This window comes from Caretta caretta, chromosome 4 (genome assembly GCF_965140235.1).
Source record: "Caretta caretta isolate rCarCar2 chromosome 4, rCarCar1.hap1, whole genome shotgun sequence".
NCBI lineage: Eukaryota > Metazoa > Chordata > Testudines > Cheloniidae > Caretta > Caretta caretta.
This window is the reverse complement of record NC_134209.1, coordinates 80,817,521-80,845,464: the sequence shown is the minus strand read 5'-3', so window position 1 is coordinate 80,845,464 and position 27,944 is coordinate 80,817,521. Positions and strand designations below refer to the sequence as shown.

General features: G+C 39.3%; 1 protein-coding gene across 11 annotated transcripts; it reads left to right on the top strand.

Moving 5' to 3' along the window:
• Positions 1 to 558: 558 nt before the first annotated feature.
• LOC125635695 (kynurenine/alpha-aminoadipate aminotransferase, mitochondrial) lies at positions 559 to 25,800 on the top strand. Of its 11 annotated transcripts, none has more exons than XM_075127802.1 (16): positions 559 to 675; positions 918 to 980; positions 1,653 to 1,803; positions 3,702 to 3,803; positions 5,011 to 5,176; positions 6,233 to 6,365; positions 8,163 to 8,237; positions 10,226 to 10,435; positions 10,787 to 10,852; positions 11,875 to 11,957; positions 12,770 to 12,866; positions 13,605 to 13,666; positions 14,669 to 14,733; positions 19,420 to 19,526; positions 21,547 to 21,648; positions 23,754 to 25,800. In XM_075127802.1, exons 4-16 carry the CDS (start codon positions 3,737 to 3,739, stop codon positions 23,793 to 23,795), a joined length of 1,275 nt encoding a protein of 424 aa, XP_074983903.1. In that variant the 5' UTR covers positions 559 to 675; positions 918 to 980; positions 1,653 to 1,803; positions 3,702 to 3,736; the 3' UTR covers positions 23,796 to 25,800. The 11 variants fall into 11 exon arrangements, 10 of the variants coding, with proteins under 10 accessions (XP_074983903.1, XP_048703663.1, XP_074983901.1 ...); XM_048847706.2 differs by having other exon boundaries at positions 559 to 711; XM_048847707.2 differs by lacking the exon at positions 559 to 675 and adding an exon at positions 718 to 798.
• Positions 25,801 to 27,944: the final 2,144 nt, after the last annotated feature.

Sequence of the window (27,944 nt, the reverse complement as noted above, 5' to 3'; positions counted from 1 at the left end):
ACAGCTGGGGTGACTCTTCTTTGTGCTATTGATAGCCTTGATACACTGTAACACCTGCTGTGCAGAATCCGCTTAATAGAAGCCCCAGAAATTTATATCTACAACATAGAAAAAATGCTCATTCTTCTCACTTTTTTTTTTTTAACTGAAGTCATCACACATGCCTGTAGATCTTGGTACAATATAAACTAAGGAATCACTTTGTACTTTATTAATTTTATATTATCTTTTATATATTTGTTTATATGTTTATGTTTACAACAGATGAACAATCCCACTTCAACATAACTGTATTATGAATACAGATCAATATCCTTTTTCATCCCATTACATTTTCTTTACCTACTCATTTGATTGTAAACCTATGTTTAAAAATGCTTTTGGTTATATTAGGAGTTTCAAAGTCAGGGCTCCTTTTTCTGAGAAGAGCTTATTTTCAGGATTACTTTCCTTGGAAGATCATTCGACAATAGAGCAAGGACTGGAGGCATTGGATTCATTGTCAGGAAAGAAACAGTTCCAAGGATAGTCAGCTGTGACATCATATCACTCTTGATAGCAGTTCTCACACTTCAGACAAAACAAAGGAGAACGATTAAAATTATTCAAGTGTATGCTTCCATGCAGCAAGTGGAAGATGAAGAAATGGAACCTTTCTACAAAGAGCTATAGGAGGTAATGCAGGGATGTATGAGGACAAGCCGGACAAAGGTGATTTTCCTTGATAAATAATTTACAGTAATTTCAAAATAACTATTTGGGTAAAGTCTGAAGCACACTGATGATGTGAAAGAGAGTGTGAGTATGAGGAACTATGAGATTATTGTATATTTTCTTGTAACCATATTAGGAGTAAATCTCATTGGGTTATTATTATAATTAATTAATTATTGCTTCTTTGTGTTTGGCTGCTGAAGGGATGCCTCTTCTGAAGACCCTACTGATTCTCTGGTCTTTTTTCCTACTCCACATCCCTATTGGTAAGTTTTATTTCTAAATCATTAAAACTTTGTTTTTAAAATTGTAATTTCTTTCATTTTTGTTACATGTCACATTTTTAAGTGTTGTAGTTACCTAAAATAAGTAGTGCCCAGGTTTGTTTGTTTTTTTTAAATCAAGACTCAACAAATTCCCAAGATAGCCCACTTGATAAAATTGACCCTTTGGGGAAAATCTCCATTAGTAATGTTGTCTGGAAGTTGCTTCTCATTTACCCTCCTTAGTAACAATTTTCTAAAAAACAGCATACTGTGTACTGGCTACAGACTTCACTGTGATTTTCCTCAGCTTCTACTGGCAGATCCTCAGCTGGTGAAATTTTCACCGAGGATGTGTTCATTAGTGTTTTCTTCACTTCTACCTCTATTTCTCCAGTCTATTCCCAACTTGCTATTTAGGTCTGTCTATCTTGCCACAAACTATTTTCCAATCATTTTTACTACCTTCCTGTCTCAGTGACTTAATTTTTCCAGAACAGCTCTTTAGCAGGTTCTTCTTTTCCACAGAGGTATTATAAGGGAGGTGCTTCAGTGTCTATGTATGGCTTGCAGGAACAAGCCTATAAGGGGAATTCTAGTTTGCACTATGTGTCTTCTACACCAGAAGAAGGTGACAAAAGTATTGCAAAGCCTCCCAGGGTTTATCTTTTATAGAAGGCCTCCCCAATAAACTCTATGCCAGCTCCTGCAGGAGCCCCAACAGAACAGCAGAGGTGTGATTGGGACATTCCAAGGCATGCTGAGGGCATGGCCAGCATCGGGGCCCAATTCTGGGGCAGGCGACCCAGGCTTGGGGTGTTGTAAGGTATGCAAAAGTTTAACAAATGGAGGGAAGGCACCGAAGATGCTTCTTGCCTGGGGTGCCATTTGGTCTAGGGCCGGCCATGGCCAGGACATTACTATAACTAGTTATTTTGCAGTGACAATAGCTCATAGGGATCACTGCAGCTGGGGCCCAGGTTGTTCTAATCTGCTCTATGCCCCCTCTTCCTGATTGGGCGTAGCACTACCGCATGGACCATAACACTTAGCGATGCGACTGCTATTGCAATGTTCATGGTAGTAGTAACAGGTAGAAAACATGTTTTGATTTATAGAACATATCATGAAATCATTGAATAACAGAGTTGGAAGGGACCTCTGGAGGCCATCTAGTCCAACCCCCTGCCCAGAGCAGGACCAATCCCAACTAAATCATCCCAGCCAGGGCTTTGTCAAGCCTGACCTTAAAAACTTCTAAGGAAGGGGATTCCACCACCTCCCTAGGTAACGCATTCCAGTGTTTCACCACCCTCCTAGTGAAAAAGTTTTTCCTAATATCCAACCTAAATCTCCCCCACTGCAGCTTGAGACCATTACTCCTTGTCCTGTCCTCTGCTATCCCTGAAAATAGTCTAGATCCATCTCTTTGGATCCACCTTTCAGGTAGTTGAAAGCAGCTATCAAATCCCCCCTCATTCTTCTCTTCCGTAGACTAAACAATCCCCGTTCCCTCAGCCTCTCCTCAGAAGTCATGTGTTCCAGACCCCTAATCATTTTTGTTGCCCTTTGCTGGCACTGAATTAAATGTTCAGATAAGTCCTGAAATGTTTCATAAAAGTAAAAAGTGAAGTGAAAAATAACTATGTTACTTCCTTCTGGGCATAGATAGAAAGCTGTCTTAGGACATCTCATTTCTCTCCAAAATGACCATTCAATAAAATAAAATACAAATATTAGACAATAGGAAAGGCAGGCTGGGGAGCAGAGAGAGGCTCAGGCCTTGGAAGATGGTTCCAATTTTCTTTTGCCATCTAGAACAAAGCAAAAATGAGCTCCTTTTGAAGTTCTGGCGGGAAACTGGTGGTTGTGGTCCTTGGTAAGACAAGGTGGTGAAAGACAAATGCACTTCTCGTCTCCCTTAGGAAGTACAAGCTGCCTTAAATGGTACCATGTCAGAAGTGCCTCCACATTTTCCCAGACATGCACACAAACATTAAACACACTCTAATGGGCCAACTGTAACACAACCACAAACAGTAACCCCAGCTTCTGAACAATAGACTCTCACTAGGCATTCTAAATCCAGCAAGGTCCCTTTCTTACCCTGCCCCTAAAATTATGGAACCTAAACCTCCTTATCAGGGGGTAGCCGGGTTAGTCTGTATCCACAAAAACAAAAAGGAGTCCGGTGGCACCTTAAAGACTAACAGATTTATTTGGGCATAAGCTTCCGTGGGTAAAAACCCCACTTCCTCAGGTGCCTAAACCTCCTTAGTGGCACTCAAAGAGGCACAAACAGCACGGACACATCCCGCTGCCTCCAGCTGTAGGGAATCAGTCCCAGATATAAGGGGCCGAATCCCCGTTTAGGGGAAACCCAAGATCCAGTCTAAAATCTTCCCCAAACCTCTTCATGAAGTAATAAACCTGCCAAAGAAACATGATGTCTGTAAAAAGCTGGGTCATGAGGCTAAAGGATCCAGTCATTTCTTTGTTTAACATTTGTATGTAGCCCCTGAAGCTCATGACCCCTCTGTAAAAGTATTCTGCCAGGGGATTTTTTCTTTTGTTTTCAAAGCTAGCATAAACAGGTGGAATAACCAAGAAGGCAGAAACTAAACAGTGCATGATTATTCATTGCATTTAGAAAACAAATCAGACACACGCTGAAGAGTAAAATGCTTTCCTTCTGTTCCCTTTTCCATACCGATTGCCTGATAGACCCAGAGAACTAAGTTGCTGCTTGTATCACCAGCATGGATTACTCCCAATTTCTCTCAGCAGTAAGTGCAGCGAGAAAGGAAAATCTTATAAGACTTACAGGTGAGTACAAAATATTTCCCCTTACCTGACTGGTATCTTCCATGTACTATTGGCTTCTTTTCTATGATCAACCAGGATAACTCAGCTGAAGATTGGGAGCTACATCCAAAAGATTTGAGGGTAGTGACTAGGATGCTACTTGGGGTATTTTATAGTCTTTGTAGGGTGCTGTTATCAGGCAAGTGAAATTTTCATCTCAAACTTTAAATCAGTTCTCATTCCACCCAATAGAAGTCAGTGTGACTCAAAGCAGAGAAACTGAAACATTCATTCATTCTATAGTTCTAGGACTATACATTAATCGTAAGAGACATCCACAGTTACCTCTGGAATTGGATTTTTGTGGGTGAAGAGCGCTTTAAATTTGGCAGAATTTGGCTGATTTTGGAGCACCAAATAGACTGAACTAATAGGAAGCAATTTATTTTTTATTGGAAAAGTACTGAAAGGTAATAATGTTAAACTCTTTTACAGTATTCACACAGAAAGTCTCATTACTAAAGTGACACTAACTTAACAAAATTGTTGTGGTGTATTAGATCCTTCATTTTCCATGCTTAAAACCTGGAGAATATCATGAAGCATGTAATCCAAAGAGATGCCTACAGTTTATTTCAAAAAGTTTTTGCTAAACTACCTGGACAGACAGTAGCTTCAACTACAGTAGCTTCTGACAGCAGTTAGTAAATGAAAATGTTCCATTCCCAAGTCAGCCTTTACACAGAGTTGTCCTTTGTAACTTTAAAAGAGTAAGATCATCCGCCTAGAAATTAGTAGAGAAGGGACTAAACCAAACCCCAGACATGAGATGCTTCCAAATTTCAGAGAAGTTCAAACCTACATCCAAATTTAGCAACTCAGTCCATCTCTAATACTTTATAGCTAATATTTCATGTATGTCCAAATCATAGCTGGCAATTCATCAAAAACTATGATGGTATTGGCTTTTCTACAACTCTTCACAAAAACATGACATTTTTATTTACTTGCAGCAAGCAAAAACCTTTAGAAGATAAATACTGAGCAAGAGAGAACAAATGAGAAGTATTGTTCTCACAGGAAAACCATGAATCAAGAACATCACATATTTACTTTAACATTTGACTATAATTTATTAAAAACAGTTGAACACCCTGTAAGAGTACACTCTCTATTTCTTGCAGTGTGCAATCTCCAATGGATGATTTCTTCCTTATGTTCACTACAGGTAGATTGGCAGAGAAGAAACCCTCAGTAATCATGATCTCTGGAGGCATGCCAAATCCTAACTATTTCCCATTTAAAACAGCAAGTTTCACTATTGAAGATGGAACCACTATTGAAATTGGGGAGGCATTGATGAAGAGAGCCCTCCAGTATTCCACCACAGAAGGGTAGTTTTCAAAAGCGACATGACATTTCTTAATCAATTTGGTATCAGGTCGAAGATTAATAAAAAGAGCTGATCTTTTTAATACAATACCCATTTACTTGAAGAGAATGAATTTAAGTGATTGAATTTTAATCTTCAATGTAAACTGGTTCACTGTTCATTTTTCAAATCATTTTTCAATAATTCATTATTCAATCATTCGTTATCCAGCAGCCTGTTTTTTTATTGTAAGGACTGAGCCAATCAAAATACAGAATTTCTGCTCCATGGGGAATTCTGATATTTCAATGTTTTCATTACAAATTGGGCACAAAAGTCAAAATATTTAACCTTTTCACAGAATGAAACATTCTGAATTTTTTCTGTTTGGATTCAGCCACAGGGCGAGATTGTGATGAATCCTGAAAGATGGAGTCTGGCAAGGAAGCCTGTCCTATTAGGGAAAATAGGGGCATGAAAATACAGCTCCCATCAGGTACCATGGTGACATAGGCAAACAGAAATTAACATTCACCTGACCTGAGACAAAATACTTCATTTCAATTTTGCTGACAGATAATTCTTAAGGAAGTTTTATTTTCCTGTGGAAAATTTCAACAACCCCCTCTTTCAATAGGAAAATGTTTCATTCCAAATTTCATCCTACTTTGGTTTTCATTTCTGAACACTTATCTGAGGTACCCTAACCAGTTCACCAACTGCAAACTGTCATATGAAACAACAGGTTAATTTCAATCCATGACTGTTTGCCTTCGTGAAAACTGAGAACTGATCCTGTAGTCTCTAACTGATACACAGTCTCATTTAAGTCAATGATGGAACTACTTATAAGAGTAAGAACTAATAATGATACTAAGGATGTGCAGGATCAGTCTCTAAAGTAAGCACTTCAGGATTTGATCCATAATCCTTTATATTTAACAACAGCTACACACAGATTTTTCAGAAATCATGTTGCATCATGGCTGCAAAGGGACACTACTGAGTAAATGTTTCTGTAGTTTATGAAGTGTTATGGATACAAATGAAGAATAAAGGAATAAAACTTTTGTTTCAGAATTCCAGAGTTGTTGTCCTGGCTAAAGGATTTACAGATGAGTCTCCACAATCCTCCCACTGCCAAGTACAGTCCTGATCAGGGCCAAATGGAGATATGTATCACCACTGGCAGCCAGGACGGCTTGTCTAAAGTAAGATGGAAAAGAGAATCAGTACTTGCATGGCAATGCTACATAAACTATATAGTTTATTAATTATACCTTCAAAGTTTAGTTCACAGGGAACACAGCCCTTGGTTGATTCCCTTCACTCCATTTCAAGTAATATAACCTTCCCCTAACACTGAAATATTAATAAACACAGATCTGCTACTTGTATGAAGAAGTGTGTTTAATTTATTAGATATTTTGTTCAATGGCACAAACGCTTTCAACATGTTTTCACTTAAGCAACTAATTTTGAATTGAAAAAAGTGCTAGTTTATTATGCATCTTTTATACAAGGGAAAAATTATCCAGCATGGGTGAAATCCTGGCCCTGTTGAAGTCAATTGCAAAATTTCCATTGGCTTCCATGGGGCTAGGATTTCATGCTCAGATTCTGTTTGTACTTGCCTTATTCAAAGCAGTAGCCTGATTAAAATCATAGGATAACTTGTGCGAGTGAAGGTTATATGCATGAATAAGGTAAGCAGGCCTTGGTTTCTATTTATATTCCAATTGACTTATTTTATAATTATATGGTAAAAAAGAGAAAGTAAGCAATTTTTCAGTGATAGTGTGCTGTGACACTTTTGTATTTTTATGTCTGATTTTGAAAACAAGTCATTTTTAAGTGAGGTGAAACTTGGGGGTATGCAGGACAAATCAGACTCCTGAAAGGGGTACAGTAGTCTGGAAAGGTTGAGAGCCGTTGATTTAATCATGTTATACCAATAAAATAAAAACCAGCAGGATCTTATTAAAGGGGAAAAGGCAAAATGCCACATTTATTGTGAATACAGAAAGAATCATAGTAAGCAGTTAGTTAGAGCTATAACATTCCATTCAATTTCATATTTATTCACACATTCATTCATATATACACACACACACACACACACACACAGATTCTGCAAGGTTGTCATCATAGTTACCAGCCTTAGAGTTGCTCATGCCAAGCCACTGGCCAGTTGGCCGGGACATGAGGAGGGAGCAGGGCCTTGTCAGATGCTCATCTGATGCTCCTGGAAGTTGGTTTGCAGAATCAGACCCCAAAGTTCTCACTTTTTAGAGTCTATTTTTATAGGAATTTCTTCCTATGCCAGTCTATGGGAATTGCTTCATCATGCTGTTGCTGAATCAATCAGCAGATAGCACATTCCTGACGGCTCCAAGATGTTATCTTGTTCTTTGGTTCTCCCATTCTTGAGGCTGTTGGGTGGATTCCAGTCTGCCCTCCGGGGGTCCTCTGGTTATTTCCACTTGACACCTTCTTCAGCCGATGGACACTGGATTCTTAGGCTGGCACATCCCTTATCATTCAGTTATTATCCACACCAAGCATCCATTCACATACATCCTCTATCTCTATTTTAATCACAATTGTTAAGAAAGCAAGATGAATACAACAAAAGGGAGGGGAGTCTCTGGGTGCTGTTTCTGTTGTTACAGTGTATTGCTTTAAGTCTCTCTTTGTGTGAGTAGTTGTTTTACAAAGAATTGCTTTGAGAACAGTCTCTGTCTTAGAATGTACTAACACAATTAGCAGCTTCCAAGTTTCACACATAGAGGGAGAGAAACAGTACCAAAAACCAAGAGACCTCTTAATTAGTAATACCCTGAAATTTAAACTATGGGGCATCAAACTCATTTGTGATTTTAACACAGAACTTCTTTAATATGATCCAACAATCAATACAAATAATCCAACCAGAGTATATAGCAATGTGTATAATATTTAGGAGGAAAGGTCAGACTGTTGTAAAAGAAATTATTCTTATTGGGCAGGTGTTTGATATGCTTCTCAATCCTGGAGATAATGTCCTTTTAGAAGACCCCAGCTACTCCGGGACTCTGTCAGCAGTGAGTATTGGTTATGTCTGCAAAGCAGTGCAAAGTTCGTCCTAAAGTCAAGATCAAGAGGGAAAGTTTGCAGTATGTGATTTCTCTCACTGATTTAAGTATGCATCACATGTGGGACACATCTATGGCTATCTGGAGAGCTATACATTGCACCAGAGACAGATCTGTTTATTTCAGTAGTCTTGGGTACATTTTGAATAGTATCTCTCTCAGCCTCCACCTGTGCACATACAAAACAAGGCAATATGCAATATGTGCGTTCACTTGGCTTTCATGCCCAATGGATTTTGAATGTGTAATTTTAACACATGTAAACAGGTTTTTGACTATTGAAAGCAGGGTGGATTGATTTATATCACCCAATGGAAAGCCTCCGTTTAAATAACTGACTTTAATCAACTTTGAAATTCAGTTATTTCCTAAAGAAAGGTTAATTCTCAGGGGTTGATATAACCATTAAAACATGTTGATTTATAACTAAGTAGATCCTTTACACTAGATTTGGTACATATTTTTGTACATGGTAAGTACACACGTTTACTTAAGCAATTATATAGCTTTATATTTTCAGATTCTTAACTCTACATTTTAAGTATGTTAGAAAACGGTGACTTATATGCTTATTTACCAGATAATTAACTTCTGCTCGTGATTTATGTCAAGCTGCATTAGGATAGTAACTGGGATTTAATTAAAACACACAAAACAGCCTATAACATTTAGGTTTATTAAACAAAACCACCTTTACATTCTGGGTACATAAACTTCTCAAAACATGTTTCACATTTACAGATAAATTATAACAAGTTCAAGCCTCAACATATTTTGTATTAAATTCAGATTTCATTTTAAACATGTTTATTTTAAAAGAGAAAAACAATTTTAAAAACAGCAACATCAAAAATTCCAATTTAAATAACAAGTTTTCCCAAAAAAATCATTTTATCTACCCTGACTGAAAGTGTGGACACAGGTGTTTCCAGCTACCAAGTGTGGACACATACATATGTGCACCTGCAAAAGCATGATGAATGCACAAGTGAAGCTTGGCCTTTGGAAAATGACTTTGCTATCTCTGGTGTTCTTGTATATGACTATCTGAGCCTTGAAAAGTTTTCCATGAAATGTAGGGATGCATCAGGCTGCACTGAGGGAAAGAATGCCACCACACTGCAAGGCACTCTTCATTATATGATAGCTAGGGATCCTAGTGCCTTGAATGCCTAGTGCATAACAAAACACTGTGACGAGTGTATTGAGGAGTTCGGTAATCCTTCTAGAGAGCCCTGGAAACAGCTACCCAGCTAATGCTCCTACATAAAATATACATTTATTTGACATCGCAACAGAACCAGCAACTTTTTACCCAAGTAAGATATCTCATGCAAAAAAACCTAACCAAATGCAAAAATCAGGTTCCTACTGTAACTTACTTGCATTACATGCGTGTGTTGTCATATTATCTATATGTACATGTATGTATATACACAAGTAATGCAAATAACTTATAGTAGGAACCTCACTTTTGGAATTTTTCAGACTTATGCATGTCAATTCTTTACCTTAATTGTTGCATTCAGAGTTTGTTGCATGGGATATCTGTGTAATATCTTTTTTATGCGGAAAGAGTTGGTTCTATTAAGCAATCAAATACATTGTTTTTACATATGGAGCTGAGTGTGGGACCATTAATTGGGACTACAAATAAAATATGGACTATGTGATGAGAAAGATTTTGGGACATAAACTTGAGATTTCCACATTACTTATGAGTAACCACATCAGTGGTTTTGTAATGTGCATTTAAGATTGTTTGAGTCAGTCAATCTAAGTTCCACAATTTTCCATTTCAGTTCAAATTTAAGGTAAAGAATTTTTAATTATTTTGATGAAGCATGCACAGAAGTTCTATGACCTCACTGACTATTTATGAACTGCTCATTGGGCTACCAGATTGTGTGTCATGTCTGTCTTCTTTCTATTAACAGCTGAAACCACTGGGCTGTAACATTATCAAAGTCCCTGCCGACAAGCACGGTATTATTCCAGAAGCTCTGAAAGAAATTCTTTCCAGGTGGAGACCAGAAGACGCAAAAAAGCAGAACAACAATCTCCCCAAGTTCCTCTACACTGTTCCAAATGGTAGTAATCCAGCTGGAACCTCACTGACTGCTGACTGCAAGAAGAAGATATACCAGGTATTCAGTAGGAACCTGACATCATCAGGGTTTTCATAAAGAGAGAATATTTTCTTTGCTATTAACCAATTTATAATACAGAACTAGAATGTTTTCCCCATGATAACATGCTGAAATTATAGAAGACCCCAACTGCAAATATATCTATTTCTGTTCCTTGTCATCCTACATGGCCTACACCTGGTGACATATATAACGATAGCCCCAGCGAGCCACTCAGTCGTTTACCCTGTAGTCAGCGACCACACCACTGTCTTCTTCTGTATATTAAAATATCACATAATAATTGCAGAAAATAATTGACAGTTTCAAGACCTGTTCCTCTTTTTTTTTAATTTGGCCTCTCTTTAGCTTGCAAGATGTTATAATTTCCTTATAATAGAAGATGATCCATATTATTTTCTTCAGTTTGAAAAGGTAAATATTCACTTGTGCTTATTTGTATTCCTGTCACACACGCTGTCACTTTGACAAGGAGAAATACATTTTCAGCTGTCCAAGTTTAAATAAAAATGTTTAGGTGACTACTGTACCCAACAATCAAACATCTTGCATTTTACATATGTTTTGGCAGACAGAGAATCTGAGGTTTCAACTGGACTACTATCATGCTTTCCTACTCAGAAAGAGTTGCAGATTAGTTGTTCAGTAGTTAAAGACATTTATTAAAATATGCACTGTCAAAGGTTAGAGGCCCAAAATATGACTCACCTTAAACTTTCATTAGCATGACAGGAAAGTTGGGGCAAATGCATGGATACACATTTGAAATAGTCTAACACCCAAGTGCTTGCTAATGTTAGAATGTGAAACCCACTTGTCCTTATATGGGTGCAAAAAACCAACACTGCACACATGTAGGCGTTAGAACTGCTTAAGTGTGTACATGGGTGTTTGCATCTGTACAGAATGGGTGTAAATGTGTGTGTGTACATACAGATGGATACAGTGCTATCTCATGGTGCCATACCAAGTCTATGGTTAAGAAAGGATCAGACCATAGCACTCACTCCAGAGGAGCACACCCTACAGTGGGAGCAAGCCCACACTTTAACAAGGTACAAAATGCACCACTCCACCCACCACTGGACCCAGCCACAACTGTTGGCTAAAGTAATGTGGAGGAGAATGGTTAACATAGATTCATCCCAGGTGCTGCTCTTATCCCGCTGCTCTCTAGCCCTTTGGGGAAACTTTATGCCGCCGCTTGCACTAGCTTAATACAGTGCCCGCCCTTATCACTTTGTACCGGCCCCTGCACAGGGATGGGCACAAGGAAAAAGAAGTTGCTTGCTGTGCTTGTTGCCTCAAAGCCAGTCACAACATAGTCCAGAGTATTTTGTTTTGTTGTTGACAAGAGTGAGTCATATTCCAGTATCCCAAATCATTACCTCCCAATAAAATAAGGGCCATAATAAGCTACTTTTTTATATTTAAAGACTAAGGCACCAACATTTCTGTCAATGGATGTTGATGGTCGAGTGATCAGATGTGACACTTTTTCTAAAATTATCTCTGCTGGGTAAGTCCAATTTCAAAATGCTGTGTGATATGTGCCGTTCTACCAAAACATTATCGTTCCCTCTACATAGCTCTGATTAAAAAGAGTCTCACGGCTTTTACTTTTATTGCTGCAAAAATATTTTGAAACTAGAATGTCACATGCTGTAAAACAAACTTTGGCTATACCATAAAGCTCAGCTGAGGATGAGCAACTCATTAGAGTGCCCTTATGTACAAAGAATTGCTGTGTGGGCCCTACTGCCCCCCTGGTTTTTTTTCTTTGCAGTGCCAACCCTGTGAAGCACTCTTTAGGGTGTCGTGTCTTCTCCATTTTCCTAAACATCAAAGCTGCTTTTGACACTTTTTCCCCTCTCTAAATTCCTTAGGATATTAGGAGCTGTCCTTTCTTGGCTGAGTTTTGAATGGCCAGCACCAAGTACCCTGTCATTGCTTTAACACCGCAAATAAATCTGTTGTTTTGGGAATCCTCTGCTCTCAATCAGCTGCTTTTTATCATTTAACCCTGTGCGCTCCCATGAGGCATTGTCCCTCAGCCTGTCAACAGAGCCTTAAATTCTATCCCTATGTATGTGCTAATTTCTTTTGTTATTTATTTTATTTTATTTTGTGTTGTGCTCTTTATAAATATATCAAACCGAGGCAGAGCTGCTTTACACGATGCATAATAGAACTGAACAATTGGATTTGATCAAGATTCACTCATCACAAATTTAGTGATCTATCAATCAGATACTAACAAAGGGATAATGCTGAACCCATGTAACATTAGTGGACTGTACATCTTTGTATTAATGCTTTTTTCTCCCCTAGGTTGAGATTAGGGTTTTTAACAGGCCCCAAACCTCTTATTGACAGAGTGATTCTGCATATGCAGACTTCAACGATGCACACCAGCACTTTCTCGCAGGCAAGTGCCATTGCACAGTTACACAATTATTTGACCGGACTGTTTTTAAAAACTAAGTGCTTGATCCTGCTCTGCATACAGCACAGCAGGAGAAATAGCAGAAAAGCACCCATATGTATGCAGGTGAGTCTACACCACATGCTTCTCAGAGATGCATTCATCAATGATGTGTGCATCCTGCTGTGCTTGGAGTCAGGAGTTATATTGCCCAGCGGTATATAGGCACATGAAGAGGTGAGTGCCACACTAAGCGCTTTCCAACAGAGGATCTTTTTACAGAGAGTAATGCATTCAGCCTCTGCAACATTAGTACTACTAGCTGTATTCTAAAGATTGTAAATTAAGGCACAGAAAAGCTTTAGTAACTTGACCAAGGTCGCATAAGACATGTGGTACAGGTGAGATTCGAACCCAGACCACCTCACCTTTAGCCCTCTGCTTTAGACACAGGACCTGCTCACCATGCGACTGGTGTTAGACATCATGGACTAAATTCTGCACTCCATTACGCCCGTACAATGGATGTCACTGAGAGCAGAATTTAACACGGTCATGTCATTCCGGGAGTAGTAGTGGAAAAGAGGACAATTTTGAAAAGTGAATGGCTATAAGCCCAGTACACCTGTGGAACTCTCACTTACAGGGACTCTCACTGAAGTCAATGGGCTTTGCAGAACTGGCTCTATGGCATTTAGGTTATGACATTAACTTGGATGTTTTCCTCTCTCTCTCATATAGATCCTAATATCAGAACTTCTTCACAAATGGGGGCAGAAGGGTTTGCTGGAGCATGCAGACAGGTACTATAGTACTCTAGTTTGTGATTGTTTTTATTTCATACCTGGGTTCTATTCCCAGCTCTACTGTTGCTCGGGGAAGTCACTTAAACATTCTGTGCCTGAGTTTCCTCATCTATAAATGGGGATATTATTCCTACTCTTGAAAAGTTGCCTGAGATCCATGTATAAAAAAAATGTTACATAAGTGCTATGTATTATTATTGCTATTAATAAAGTCTATATTAAACCTCCCGCCAACCACATTAAATCTCCATTTATGATCAAGTCATGAATCCACAAAAAGAAGCAAATTCTGAGCTGTATTTGTTGAAGGCAACCATCCACTAACCCTTTGTACCATTTTCTGATATATTGAACCTTTCATGAGACTTGCTAGAAAAAAATTTTTTTTTCTAGCTAAAAATAATCCTATGTTATATAGGTCTGTTCCAGGGCCCACTAAAGTCAATGGAAAAAACCACATTGTCTTCAGTGCACATTGGATAAGGCCCTAGATTGGACACAGAAGGCTGTTCCTTACCCCAAAGTTATGGTGCTACAGGCTGTACAATGTATCTGCCATAGTTATTTTTTCCATTTTAGAAAATCCACTATTCAGAATGTCTCTATTTTTCTCATTACCTGCTCACTGCTCCATTGTTCACCAGTATTTCTCCACTGGGTTTTTACTATCTGTTCCTTGTTTTCATGGTCTTTCCTAAGTATAATGGGTAACAAATAATATCCGAGTCCAACTTTCAAACCCATGATGGTTGAGAGGGTTCAGAGTCAGGCTTTACAAGTCCTTCTTCCTGAGTTGTCTTTGTTAGGTTATTTTATTTACTTACTTACATACAAAATTGAAATGCATGTAGAAAACCATATTGATAAGGACAGTGATCCAGAGTAGCACTGATTTCCAATGAAACTGTTGCTGAGTTACATACAAGGTAGTATTTAATAATTGTATGACTGACTCATGTCCCCACCGTTCTTTAAAATAACTTATTTATTTGCTTCCAGGGTAATGGAATTCTACAGGACCCAGAGAGATGCAATGCTTGCAGCAGCAGACAAGTGGTTAAAAGGTCAGTGAATGCAACACACACTCATGAACACCAATTTAGTTGTGTTAATGTACACGCAGATAGCCATGGAACACCACAGATTGATAGATGGTAGGGCAGAAACTCAAAGATCAGGATAATGTTTAACTTAGAGCTTGTGAACATGCCGAAGTTTCACCATTTTAACTAAAGGTGCAGTGTTGCATTTATTTAGTTAAGCCAAGCAACTTTGCGTGTGCACACTTTACATTGGTTTGAAATCTGGTTTACATCAGATAAGTTACCTCCCACTAAACAACAGTGGGGATGACAGGAAGCAGTTGGTTTATAAAAAAGAAAATATAGAGCAGAGTAAAGGTGCACATATTGATTAGTATTACCTAGCCTCTAGGTTCTGCTATTCATTGACTCACCTTTCAGTTCCGATTCCAACTCCTATTTATCAGCTGCACTACTTAAAGGCCATAATGTAGACTCTTATGGGAAAGCTCAGGAACTTGGCAAGGTTGCTTTAATGACGTTTCTGAGGAATGCTTCACTCAACATGGCGGGGAACAGAGAAGAAACTGGGTACAGACTCCAAGTTCAGGGGGATGGCCACTCCACAAAGATACAGCAAGACTGTCTTGGCTGTCTGAGATAGAGCAGCCTTCTCCCTATTCACCACCCCTGCCTCTGGCCAGTTTTCCCCTTTAACTGCCCCCAACTCCAGAACAAACCTTGTAGATGCACCTCATTGCCATTGAACAGGCCCAGAGGAGCTCGTTAGTCTCCTCTTTGTCAGTGTGAGGACATGCCCCTTCACAGGAGTGAGTAAGGTGAATCACTCAGGTGTAAATAGCTCCAGAGAGGTACTACCCCCTGTGGAGGTTTGCATGTACTGGTTCAAACTGGTTCCAGAAACAATAGACAAAGAAAGTTTTTTTGACATAAAATAGCTGGGTTTAAACTGACTGAGGACCATCTTTCTGATCCTGCAAACAATTTCCACAGCAAAGGTTGGGGCACAATTTATAGTCCAGCTCTGGACTGAATCCTGGCACCTTTACTCCACTCTGAAGAAATCAGTGGGCCAGAAACCATCTGGATCTCCCAACCAAGGCATATCCCCAGTGGAAAGGGAATTCCCTGGTGATTGATGGCCAGTGAAATGGCGCACGCACGCACGCACGCACGCACGCACACACACACACACACCCTGCAGCATGCCAGCATGTGCACCTTGGGAGAAAAGGGGCAGGTTGGGGATGTGGCTAGGAGGCTTCTGGCTATTCTGGAGTGTCAGACAGTTCCTTGGGGACCACTGCAGCTAGCATGTGAGTAAAAGGAGCCCTCAGGCTTATAATAGAAGCAGGTCCAGCCGCAGGGAAAATGGCACCCTGGGCAAACTTGTATTTTGGCATCCCTGACCCCCGCTGTCTCCCTGGCCTCCCATCACCTCTGGCCCCTTCTGCCTCCCCATACTCCCCACTCATCCCCCGTGGCCCCCACTGACTCCCCAGGCTCCCCACTCCCCTCACCACTGCCTCTTCCCTGCATTGCCCCGAGCTCCTTTCCATGGTCTCACACCCCAGGCCCACCCTGTTCCTTGCCTCTTGACCACAGTGCCCCGCTTACCATGGCGCCCTGGGCGGTCGCCATGTCACCCACCTATAAGGCCAGCCTTAAATAGAAGCCTTAACTATAGGGGTCACTACCACTTCCACCTATAATAAAAAGGACCACTTGGCAAAATAGTTTTTCCTGTACCTGCTATGTGAAGTAAAACAATTTTCAGATCTTATACTTCATAGTGGCTTTTATATTCACTCTTTCTCAGTTTAGTCTCAAAGTGGAAGGGGAAATTTTTCTGAAACTGTGAAAATTCATGGGATAGAGAACCATTCCCCATAATGCTCTGGTACTAGCAGCTCCATTACCCTGGATTTCCAGACATTTCCGCTTATGCTGTAAGATCAGAGCATATTCTAGACTTCCTTCTGGGAAAATAACCAGAAAGGCTACATAAGGTAAAAGTTAGGTAATGTTTATGGTCTAGTAATCTCAATATCATTAGGTTGTCATGCCTGTTTGTTTATTACCTGAGCTCCAGCAAGAGTTTAAAAAGGAAGCTAAACTGTAACTGAGAAGAGCTAAAATTAAAACAGAATAAAAACTAGTCTGTTGTAGACATTGACCATATAATCAAGAAGAATGGTGGAAAGAGGTGAATATGGTAACTGCCTGGGTTGTTGTTTTTGAATAACATAATCAGCAATTAATTCCACAAATGCATAGCATGGAAAAGATTATATTTTAAATTCTGGAAAAGTCAAATTAGCATAAAAACAATTGTTAAATGTACATACAAGGCACCATCACAGTAGTATCTGGGTGCACTTTATATAGTTTAGACCAACAAAGAACCATTTCCCCAATGGGAGCATAAACTCAGTGCCCCTCATAGCTATCAAGCCATGAAACAGGAGGATACCAGCATCCTGCCTGCCGGCATTTGGCATGTGTGACCTACATGGTTGTAGAAGCATCTGAACCAAGGTGCTGCTGGAAACTAGTGTCCTTGGGCTGAAGTATTGCAATGTAGATTTTCAGGCTGGGGGCTTGTGCACATATGACTTACGGCTATGGTTGCTCACTCGCTATACAAAGCACAGTGGATTTGACTGATCACTGTACTGTCACAATTGCACCACTCAGTGGATCCAGCATCCCATGCAGAAGGCTGATGAGGTTAGCCTCCCACAACTAAACCCACATGTTCCTACTCACCTGTATATATCTGAATCTTCTGTTATGTCAGGTGTATTGTGTATGTTTCCTTCCCTTCGACGCATGATTTTCTAGTCAGTGACTTATTGTACAGTACAGGATTTAAACCCGTAATAACCACTCCTGATCAAGCTACAGACATTGTCATTCACTTTCCTTTGGGTAAATAAGCTCCCTGGGACACATCTCAAGTACCCAGCCACCTATCTGTAACATCAATTTTCAGAGCTACAGTAAAAGGAAACTAGTTAACAAGATGTTTGATTGTCTCCAATAATCCGTATGTTTAGGATTGCATTCACAACATTAAATTAATTCTCATCTATTTTCTTGAGAGACAGGTGAAAAGTGTATTATTACACAGGGGGCAGGGAGGGTTGTTTTGTGTTTTACTGTCTGTGTTTGGAAGTAAGCTGCCACACAAAATGGCTGGGCAACCTAGGTCTACCTGAAGATGTTGTTTACGTTCTTTAACAATGCAGAGAAGCAGGTAATGAACAAGAACGCAGGAACTGCCAAGCAGTAAATCTTTCAGGGGATAATTATATTATTATCCAAGTGGCCGAGGAGGATGTCCTAGTAGGGAGTCTACTCGAGACCACCTAACCAGGCATAAAAGGTGAATAGGGCTTTTTATAAACAACTAACACAATCATCCAAAGCACAGGACTTGGTGGTGATGGGGGATTTCAACTACCCAGGCGTGTTGAGGAAACAATACAGCAGGGCACAGATTATCCAACACATTCTTGGAACGCATTGGAGACAACTTTTCATTACAAAAGGTGGAGAAAGTGACTGGGGTAAAGCTGCTCTAGATTTGATTCTGACAAATAAGGAGGAACTGGTTGAGAATTTGAAGGTGGACGACAGCTTGGGCGAAAGTGATCATGAAATGACAGAGTTTATGATTCTAAGGAACGGTCAGAAGGAAAAACAGCAGAATAAACACAACGGACTCCAAAAAAGGCAGACATTAGCCAACTCAGAGAATTGGTAGGTAAGACTGTATTGGAAGCCAGTTTAAGGGGGAAAAAAAGCGCCAGGACAAATAACCTCGGGAGGCTGTGGAATCTCTGTCACTGAAGGTTTTTAAAAACAGGTTAGACAAATACCTGAAAGGGATGGTCCACATAATACGTAATCCTGCCTCAGTGCAGGGGTCTGGATGAGCTGACTTACTGAGGTCTGTTCCAGTCCTACATTTCTATGATTCTATGTATGCTGGTAACAGGAAGACCTTACCTAACATAAGATGATATCAGAAACGGAATGTTCTTTGCCTCATTGTTAATGAGTTTACAGCCTACCATTAAATTAACTACACTGAGGAAAGCAAACGTCAACAAACGAAGCTGGGGAGACCTATTGTCAAAAGGTGTTTTACATACAAACACACTCTCTATGAGGACTGTTTCTTCTGGAGGGGCATGTAATGCTAGAGACAGCACTTTCAGTGTGAGAGACTATGCAAACTACTACTATGCTGTAAGTCCAGATAACTTTGGCACTAATGGTTACAAAACACAGCAATCGGCTGACACACTGCATTGTATTCGTCATATGTTTGTGTTTAACGAACCTTTGCTTTATTTTATGGTTTTCTATTACTGTTAAGTTGCCAATAGATCTTACTTTAGTTAAGGTAAACTGAACTGAGTATCTGACTTATCTGGAGCATTTACTGATTAGAAAAATATAGCTTTGACCCCAAGGAAAGGCATGGAACAGGTAACTGCTTGGATACCTGTGTAAAGGGCCAAGAAGGTCGAGGTCTTCATGCAAATCAGTGCCGCAAAAAAGCTGATGGAGTAAACTCTATATAATACTATGGGTGAAATCCTGTCCCTATTGATATCAATGGCAATATTCCCATTTTGGTGTTTTCATTACAGATGCAAGATGTACTTTTATTCAATGTCCGTATTTTATTTACAGGTTTGGCAGAGTGGTACGTCCCTACTGCTGGAATATTTTTATGGATTAAGATTAAGGGAATTTCTGATACATACCAGATGATCATGGAAAATGCTTTGGAGAGAGGGGTAGGGAAAGACCTAATGATAGGAAACAGCTTTAAAATAATGTAAACTTTATTTGGAATGGAACCATGTCTGTTATTCTGACTATTTATTACTGAATTAGTTGTGACTCGGGTGATGTTTTCTTAACAGGTCATTAAAGAATAAAATTTTAGTAGCTGAAGTGATGGGATCACATTATAACAAATGGGAGCTGGATTTGACCTGTTGTTCATAATACTAACATTTTACTTTCCTTTGGAAAGTTGTTTCTAATTCAATAAAATGGCACTACATGATGTGAGAACAGAGACTGGCCACAAAGAATAGTCACACTTCAAACTAAAATATGCACAGAAAAATGCATTAGGCCCTAGTCCTGCAGCGAGCACTACCCACACCCATGTGATTCCCAATTACTTCAGTGCAGCTCTGCACAAGCATTGGGGTCTAAATGCCTTGTTCTCAGGGTAGAATTGGGATTTTAATCTTTAGCCATATTACAATTGTTACATTAAAATTCCACATATAAGATGTACAGTATGTTATATATGCCATCATGATGAAAGTAACAGCAATGCAGCACCTAGAAACACTGTGGCCATTTCCACGTACTTTACTTGCATAATTTTCATAGTGATCTGAACACCAGAGATTAAATCCTGTCCCCATTGAAGTCAATGGGAATCTTGCTATTCAACTTCAAAGAAGCCAGGATTTCACTTTAAATGTATGTATATAGAGAGTATAAATACCAAGTTACAAGAAACGGATAATAATTTGACTCTATTGATAATTAGAAAACAAAACAGAACACACTGATAAATGCTTTTTCCCTTTTTAAACATCAGATAATTTGAAATGGGTTGCAGAAATTCTGCAGAGAAAACTCACAAAAAAATTGTAAAATGTGAAAAAGTGCTCTGAAGTCCAGAAAGCTTAGCTGCAACTACTCTTCGCTATCTGACTAGCTTATAGTTTTGTACAGGAGCCCATCATTCCTGTAATCAAGCTGTTGTCTTAATTTTCTTCCAATGCAAAACTGTACACTGTCCTACTCATGATCAATATAGATCACTTTACAATCACAAGGATGAAACTTACAGGCTTTTTAAAGGCCAGCATCCATTCTGCTCTGCTATTATATTGTCACATAGCCCTAGGGTGACCAGACAGCAAGTGTGAAAAATCGGGACGGGGTGGGGGGCTAATAGGAGCCCATATTAAAAAAAAAAACCCAAATATCGGGACTGTCCCTATAAAATCGGAACATCTGGTCACTCTACATAGCCCTCCATTTTATGCAGACCCCTACTATCCCCACTTCCTCCCCCTAACAGACCACAAATGCCACCTCCTTAAAACACCGACCAAATTCACCAGTTTTGTAAATGGTGCTATACTGTTGTAAATGATCTCATGTCAGAAGCTAGTCAAAAATGGGTGATATTTCTAATTTCAAATTCTGTAGGGGCCAAGTTGAACTTCTGGCACATTGAAGTCAATGAGTTATAGCTGGTTACACCTAAGCTAAATTTGACCACAGGAACTTTGGGAATGTTGTGGACATAGCTGAATTTCGTGGCTGATCTGATTTTTCTCACACGTTGCTGTATTTCACACCCCCAACCCCCTGCTTTCTTGATCCTAGACATGTATGTTATTCAGTTTGCTGCACACTTGCTGAATACCCAATTACAAATCCAAGTTTAGCACAGCTTGACGTTCACCACTTACATCCGTTTTTTGACTAACTCGCACCTGACACGTAATATACACCTTGTTTATTACCCCAGGGGAGCTATATTCGTTCAGTGCAGGCTGAATATGGCCCTTAGATTCTACTACACACTGAAGCAAAGAATTCCCCAGTTTGATACTAGTTGTGGGTCTTTTCTGCCTATTAGCTATGTCTAAAATGGGATAAACTTGGTATAACTATAAACAGTTTATGATATGGGATAGTGTAATGATCCTATTTTACATGCCATCCTCTTGAACTTCCTTACATTCAAAACATTGAAGTCAGTAATATCTTTCTTAGGTGTCTTTGGTTCCTGGACAATCATTTAGCTTTGATAGCTCAGCTCCTACTCCCTATTTCAGAGCTTCCTATTCTTTTGCTTCTCCAGACCAGATGGATCAGGTGAGTGTGATTGGTGGTGTTGTGCATCACAGGGGCGACTTACAGGACTAGATTCTATTATTCATGTGAATTTGTTGTTTGCATGCAGACTACTATTGGACTTGAAGACCCTTTTTCTTGCATTTCTACCAAAGTAAAACTAGCATTTATTTCATGGAAAGTCATTAGCTCAAGTTTCATTTTAAAAGTTTGATTATTTACTAGACCCACTGGGACCAAGATTCTAATTTAAGTGTAAGTTGTCCTCTTGATGTGTGTGCATAAAATTCCCATTCATGTATCCACCACAGATCCATACACACACAGTTGTAGGTGAGTATAAATCAGTCTTCTTCCTAACTGCTGCAAAAAATTGATTTTCTTTTTCCTCTGTTAAGATGGTTATTTGTTTTCTGATACTGAGTCTGTCTCATCTAAGCTTTGAAATTTACAATGCATTCTGGTGGATGTACAGATGAGTAGCAAGTTCAATACTCTTGTCCCCCTTTTCCTGCCCACTGTGAACCACTGCCTAACATTATAATATCCAGTGTTGTTTACCCCATAATCACATTTAAATTCTCTCCAAATTATGCAACATAATCAACTCTGTTTATTTTGAATGGTGGAATAAATCATGCAAAATTGAAGAGAGATGATGGGAAGAAAGGCAGGCAACAAGGATACCTTAAAGTACAAAGTAATTTACTGAACGGTTAACAGCCAGTAGATGAGCGAGTATGTATGTCATTGCTTGATGATTAGTTAGAATCCTGTCTAAATACTAATATGTCCCCCATTATTGTCATGCCAAAGCATTTCACAATCTATAACATATTTTTCCTCACAATACCTTGTTAAGTGGACATTATCTCCATTTTAAAGTAGGGGAGCTGAAGCACAGAGAGACTAAGCGACTTGCCCAAGGTCACACAGGATGTTTGTGATGCAGCAGGAAAATGAACCCAATTCTCCCAAATCCCAGACTAGCACCTGAATCCTTCCTTCTATCTGTCTCCAATAGTGACCAGTTTCGATGATTCAAAAGACAATGCAAGAGCCCCTATGATGGAAAATTACAAAATAGTCAGCCCACAGGGGAAGTTTGTTCCCAGCTACGATTATTTAGAGGTTGGCTCATGCCCTGACATAGGAGAGTTAATATCCCATCTATGTTTTTTGTTATTGACTATAACTATGATGGTTCTTATTAACCAAAGAAATGTCCAATCTTTTTTTTAAAGCCTCTTAAGTTTGTGATCACTAATGCCTAGTGGCTGTGAGTTCCATGGGTTATTTATGCATTGTGTATTATAAAGCACTCTCTGGGTACCTTGCTGTAATAGATACAAAATGTGATTTAGAAAAGCAGCATAGAGAGAATCTGCACCATGTTTTCACAGTTTTAGAAGACTGAGCAAGATTAGTGGCTGCTAATTCAAGTTTAGGGTAAAGAAAGCAAAATCAACCCTCAACTTTTTTTACATACTTCAGTACTTCCACATGTATTTCTCAAGAAGGGAATCTTATTTTGCTTTCTAACACATTTATTGTGCTACCCAAGACACAAGAATTGCAAATATGATCTCCCTGACAACTAGACTAGTTTGAGACTGACCCAGTCTGCCAGAGTAGTGGCATATTCCTCCCTCTCTCTCTCTCTCTCTTCACTGATTGGTCCTTTGTTTACTGCAGAACAATGTCACCATATTATCACTAAGCAGATGCTTGACACACTATGAAAACATATTTTCTGATACTGACAATTGCCTTAATGCTTAAACTCTGAAGTATAAGACAGCAACCATGAGGCAAAAGTACCAGCTCATCAAGCCATTGCAAACTGGTCAAATCCAGTTATGCCTTGAAGGTCAAATTCTCAAATCAGTGTGCACTGGTGAGGAAAGGGTGTGTGTGTGTGTGTGTGTGTGTGTACACATACATACATACTTTGTGAAATATTGCTGAAATGCCTTGCAGACATAGTGTTCTGAACAAAAAAGTACATGGAAAAGCTGTAGACTAGCGTGATTATTAACAGTTTGATATCAGTGGTCACTGTGTTAGTTACTGCTATCAGTATTATGTCAATTCAAACTTTTTCTCTTTTTATTTTTTCATTGCAGGCTTTCCAGAAGCTGGCTGAGCTTATAAAAGAAACTGTCTGAAAGGATCAGAACAAACTGGCATTTTTAGAAACCTATGTTCATTGACATTTAGAAATTGTGTGTCTAATTTCACTGACAAGTCTAAAGGAGTGATTTTATTCCTACTTTCTGTAATTGCACATAACTTTTAATTTTATTCTTACTGGGCAAATTTGCCATGATGCCATCGAGTACCATGATACCTGACAATAATTAGCACAGAGACATATAGTAGAACATTACATTTTCAAAGCACTGTACAAATATTAACCATTTAATTCTGATTTCTGTGAATTGGGGAAGTAACTGTTATCCCCATATTACTGAGGCATGAAAATGAGGCACAGAGTTTAACAGACTTGCTCAAGAACACACATAGGTCAGTATTCAAGTTAGAAATCAAGAGCTCCTGACAGCCACATCCATCCCCAGGATCTGACCACTAGACCATCGCTTCCTTTCTTCCCAGACACTGTACGTACAAAGAGACGGGTATAGGCACCTCCTCTAGCCACTCAGGAAAGCCCCCATACAATCTCTGTGTAGCAGCTAAGCACTGTGGTGCTGAGGGTCTCATGCTAGATCTCCAAACCTCAGGAGAACTTTACCCTATGTGAACTAGTGTGTCTTGCAGTGTAGGGTCTCTGACTAGGCTAGTCCCTAAGTAGTTTAAAATTAAATCCAGAAGTGATAAGTCTATGAAGTGAGAAGTCATAGCCACATTTCAGTACACCACAATGTGTTTTGCTTCAACTGATTTCAATAGAGCTATGCCGGTTTACATCAGCTGAGGATCTAACTCACTATTTCTTGTCCTGATGAGACAGAAGCAGCTCTGAACAGAAGCACCTTGGCAGGAGTGGGAAGCCCCTCAGGCAATGGAAGGCATTCTCAGAAGAGAAGGAAATTATTAGCCTGCTTGAAAGATTAATTTCAGCAAGCAAATAAACCTGTGGTTCTTTTTTAACTGGAAACAAATTTTAAGAATCTTGTGTGATTGATGTTTTCTTTGTAAAAAGTGAAATGCACCAACCTGTTCCAATGTGACCTCTTAAAATTACAGCACACAATAGAAACTCAATCACAGCAAACAGCAAAGAGCACTTCCTTCTATAAACCACAACTCCAAAACAGACAATACTAATGTATCTAAGGATTTTATATTTATATGTTGCTAATGTAGTATCCATCCACATACATCCTCCGTAATCTTTTCTTTGCGTATCTGAGTAGGGCATGTAATGTAGGGCATCATGCATAAGTGCATTGTGGTCACTTTGTACTGGCTAAGCCAACATAAAACAGCCTTTATTCTCCCCATCTTGAGAGAATACCCACTGGCACAGTCTCTCTTTACTATAGGAAGGCCTGACACTTCCCACTATAGGACCCTGTTTTCAGTTGCTTGTAACGTTGCCAAACTTTAACTGTTTAGCCTGAAATTTTCCATGCCAGGTGCCTGCACAGACAACCTTAGTTCTGGCATTGCCTACCTCTGAATGCTTGACTTTGCAACCTTAATGATGTGTTTTAATGTAGGTTGGTTTGTTTTGGGGGGCTTAGGCAGAGGAGTTGTATGTTTTAGTATAATATATAAATATATACATACACAAGAGAGGGAGTGCGAACTGTCTTTTGGCTAGTCTTAAGAAGTGCCTACTCTTTGTAAGAATAAATCAACTGTAAAGTAATCATTTAAATTCTATTTTTTTAATTTTAGAATGTTTTTTGATTGACCTCTTGATTGGTATCAAGCTTAAATGGCATTTAATATGGATCTGTATTGAAGGTTCCATACTGGCACCAAGAACACCTGTCCAAAATAGAATAATATAGAATAGAATTAGAGAAGCTGCCGCTTTCTGATAAGACTAGTTTACTGTTATATGATCTCTTAGACCCTGGTGATCTCCTATGTTAAATTCATTTATTAAAACATGTACATATTGTCATATCATTTTATAATGTATTCATCTTTAAATTGTATTCTACTTGATGAAATCCATATTAAACGTATACAGAGAGACATTGTGAACTGTTGAGTGTTTTTCCACCTGTCTCAGAAGATAATAAATCAGACTTCTTAAGTGATGATTAAATTATCCTACAGAGTCCAGACTTCAGAAATGAAACAAAAGAATGCATTTTACATCTAATAGTAATATGCGTTACTATCAACTTCCCCTTTCTTCCATTTGTTTTATATATTTATTAATTTATTATTCTTAATTATTATTATTTTTTATTATTATTTTATAGCTGCATTTACTTCCCCTCTAAGCCCAGGTAATTTTCTTAACCATTGTGGCCTTCTTTTTTGATTATGGGATTGTGGCTTTCTGCTCATCTAGTAAAATATTATTAAACAATTCCCAATTGCCATTCACATTTGTCTGTTTTAATGCTCTCTCACTACTAATTTGGCTCATAATTGTTTTCAGCTTTGTGAAATTGGCCCTTTTAAAACACTAAGTATATATTTTAATGGTTTCAACTTTTTTCTGTTTGCACACCCAGATATGTTCAATAAACCTGTCTTCAGTGCAAGAAGTTCCCAGTTACGCTGACATAACTCTATGTGCCTGATTTTGATACAATACAGTCTCTTTGTGCCACTCCCACTACACAGATATAGGGGGACAGTGGGCATAGTCTATGTCCTCTGGCTATTCCCAACTGCTAGAACAGCCCCTTCACTGCACAAAGCAATCTAATTAATGCCTGAGGCCAAATCATCCCCTGATAAGCCTCCACATTGGGGTCTAACTCTATGCAGCCTCAGGGGGTCAGATCTCCTCTTTCCATGACCAAACCTGCACTCTGTGCACTCTGTAAGTGGACAAGCGTGAGGTTCCCCTAGCACAGATTTTTCATGTTGTCCTGTCAAGAAGGCTGCCCCCTTCCCTCCCCTCCCTCTCCCACCCCACCCCCACCACTAAAAGAGTCATGGGACTCAGCCCTACACCCTGTGCAGCTTGAAGTATCAATGAGAAACAAAGGCCATTTACATGGAGCTCTGTATCTCCACACTAGCTATCTGTCCCCAACTATGTGCACATGTGCTCCCTGGAAGCGAGGATATAACAGAGGTAGGCCATACAAAAAATCGCCTCTGCTGGGCCAGAAGGAGAGAGGACAATGTGCAGCCTTTCAGCACTGTCTTGATCCCTTCTCCAGCCTGCTGCCTCCCACGCCTTTCACTTATGCAGATCCCCAGAGCAGCAGGAAAGTTGCCTGGCAGGGTCCAGTGGATGGACACCACTCTGTCAAGTTGGAGAAGGGAAGATCATATGCACAGACCTGCGGACACAATCCTTCCAATGAGACAACATTCATTACAGAAGCACCTCCAGCAGGTGGCAGGCTTATTTCATGACAAAAATAGGTCTTCAGCAAAAAGGACTACTGAACCAAATTCTCCAATTATAGTTTAAATGTTAATGTTTGTACATGCGGAGTGCTGTATCATCTAAGAAGGGCACATGCATTCTAGCTGAACTGAGCTAACTTAACAACGAAAATGTAAAATGCAGATACCACTTGATTTTAATCTCCTTTTAGGAGATACTGAATCTCAATACAGCATAAAATGGATGCTCTTCAGATTACTGCCCAATGAAAAATAGAACTGAAGCACAGGGGTTTTTAAAAAAAAAAAATGCAGAAGAAGATTATACAGGGAGGTTCATTTAACTAGTCATTTATATTACATGACTGACTAGATGGAACACGGCACATTAAATCCAGGGGCCTTTCTTTTCAACCTATTACAAAATAATCATAATATATTCTACTGTTATTTTCTTTTTCTATTTGTGTTGGGTGCAGAGTTTTTAATTTGAGTTTTCTACAAACTATACATGGGGCCAAAGTGAAACCCTAGGTGGCTCCTATAGGCCAAAAGTAATTATATTTTAGTCTGCCATGAAAACTAAACCCTGTTAAAATCTTGAGTTTTCAGCAGAAAATGCTCTCTTTAAGGCTACGTCTACACTATGAGCTAGAGTTGTGATTCCCAGCTCACTACACATCCTCACGCTAGCTTGATGAGAGCTACTGAGAGTGTGAGTTAAGTAGCCGGGGTAGCATGGACAGCAGCAGTGTGGTTTAGCCATGCCACCACAGCTACACTAGTACAGTCAGAGCTAGCATGAATATGTGTATGCGAAC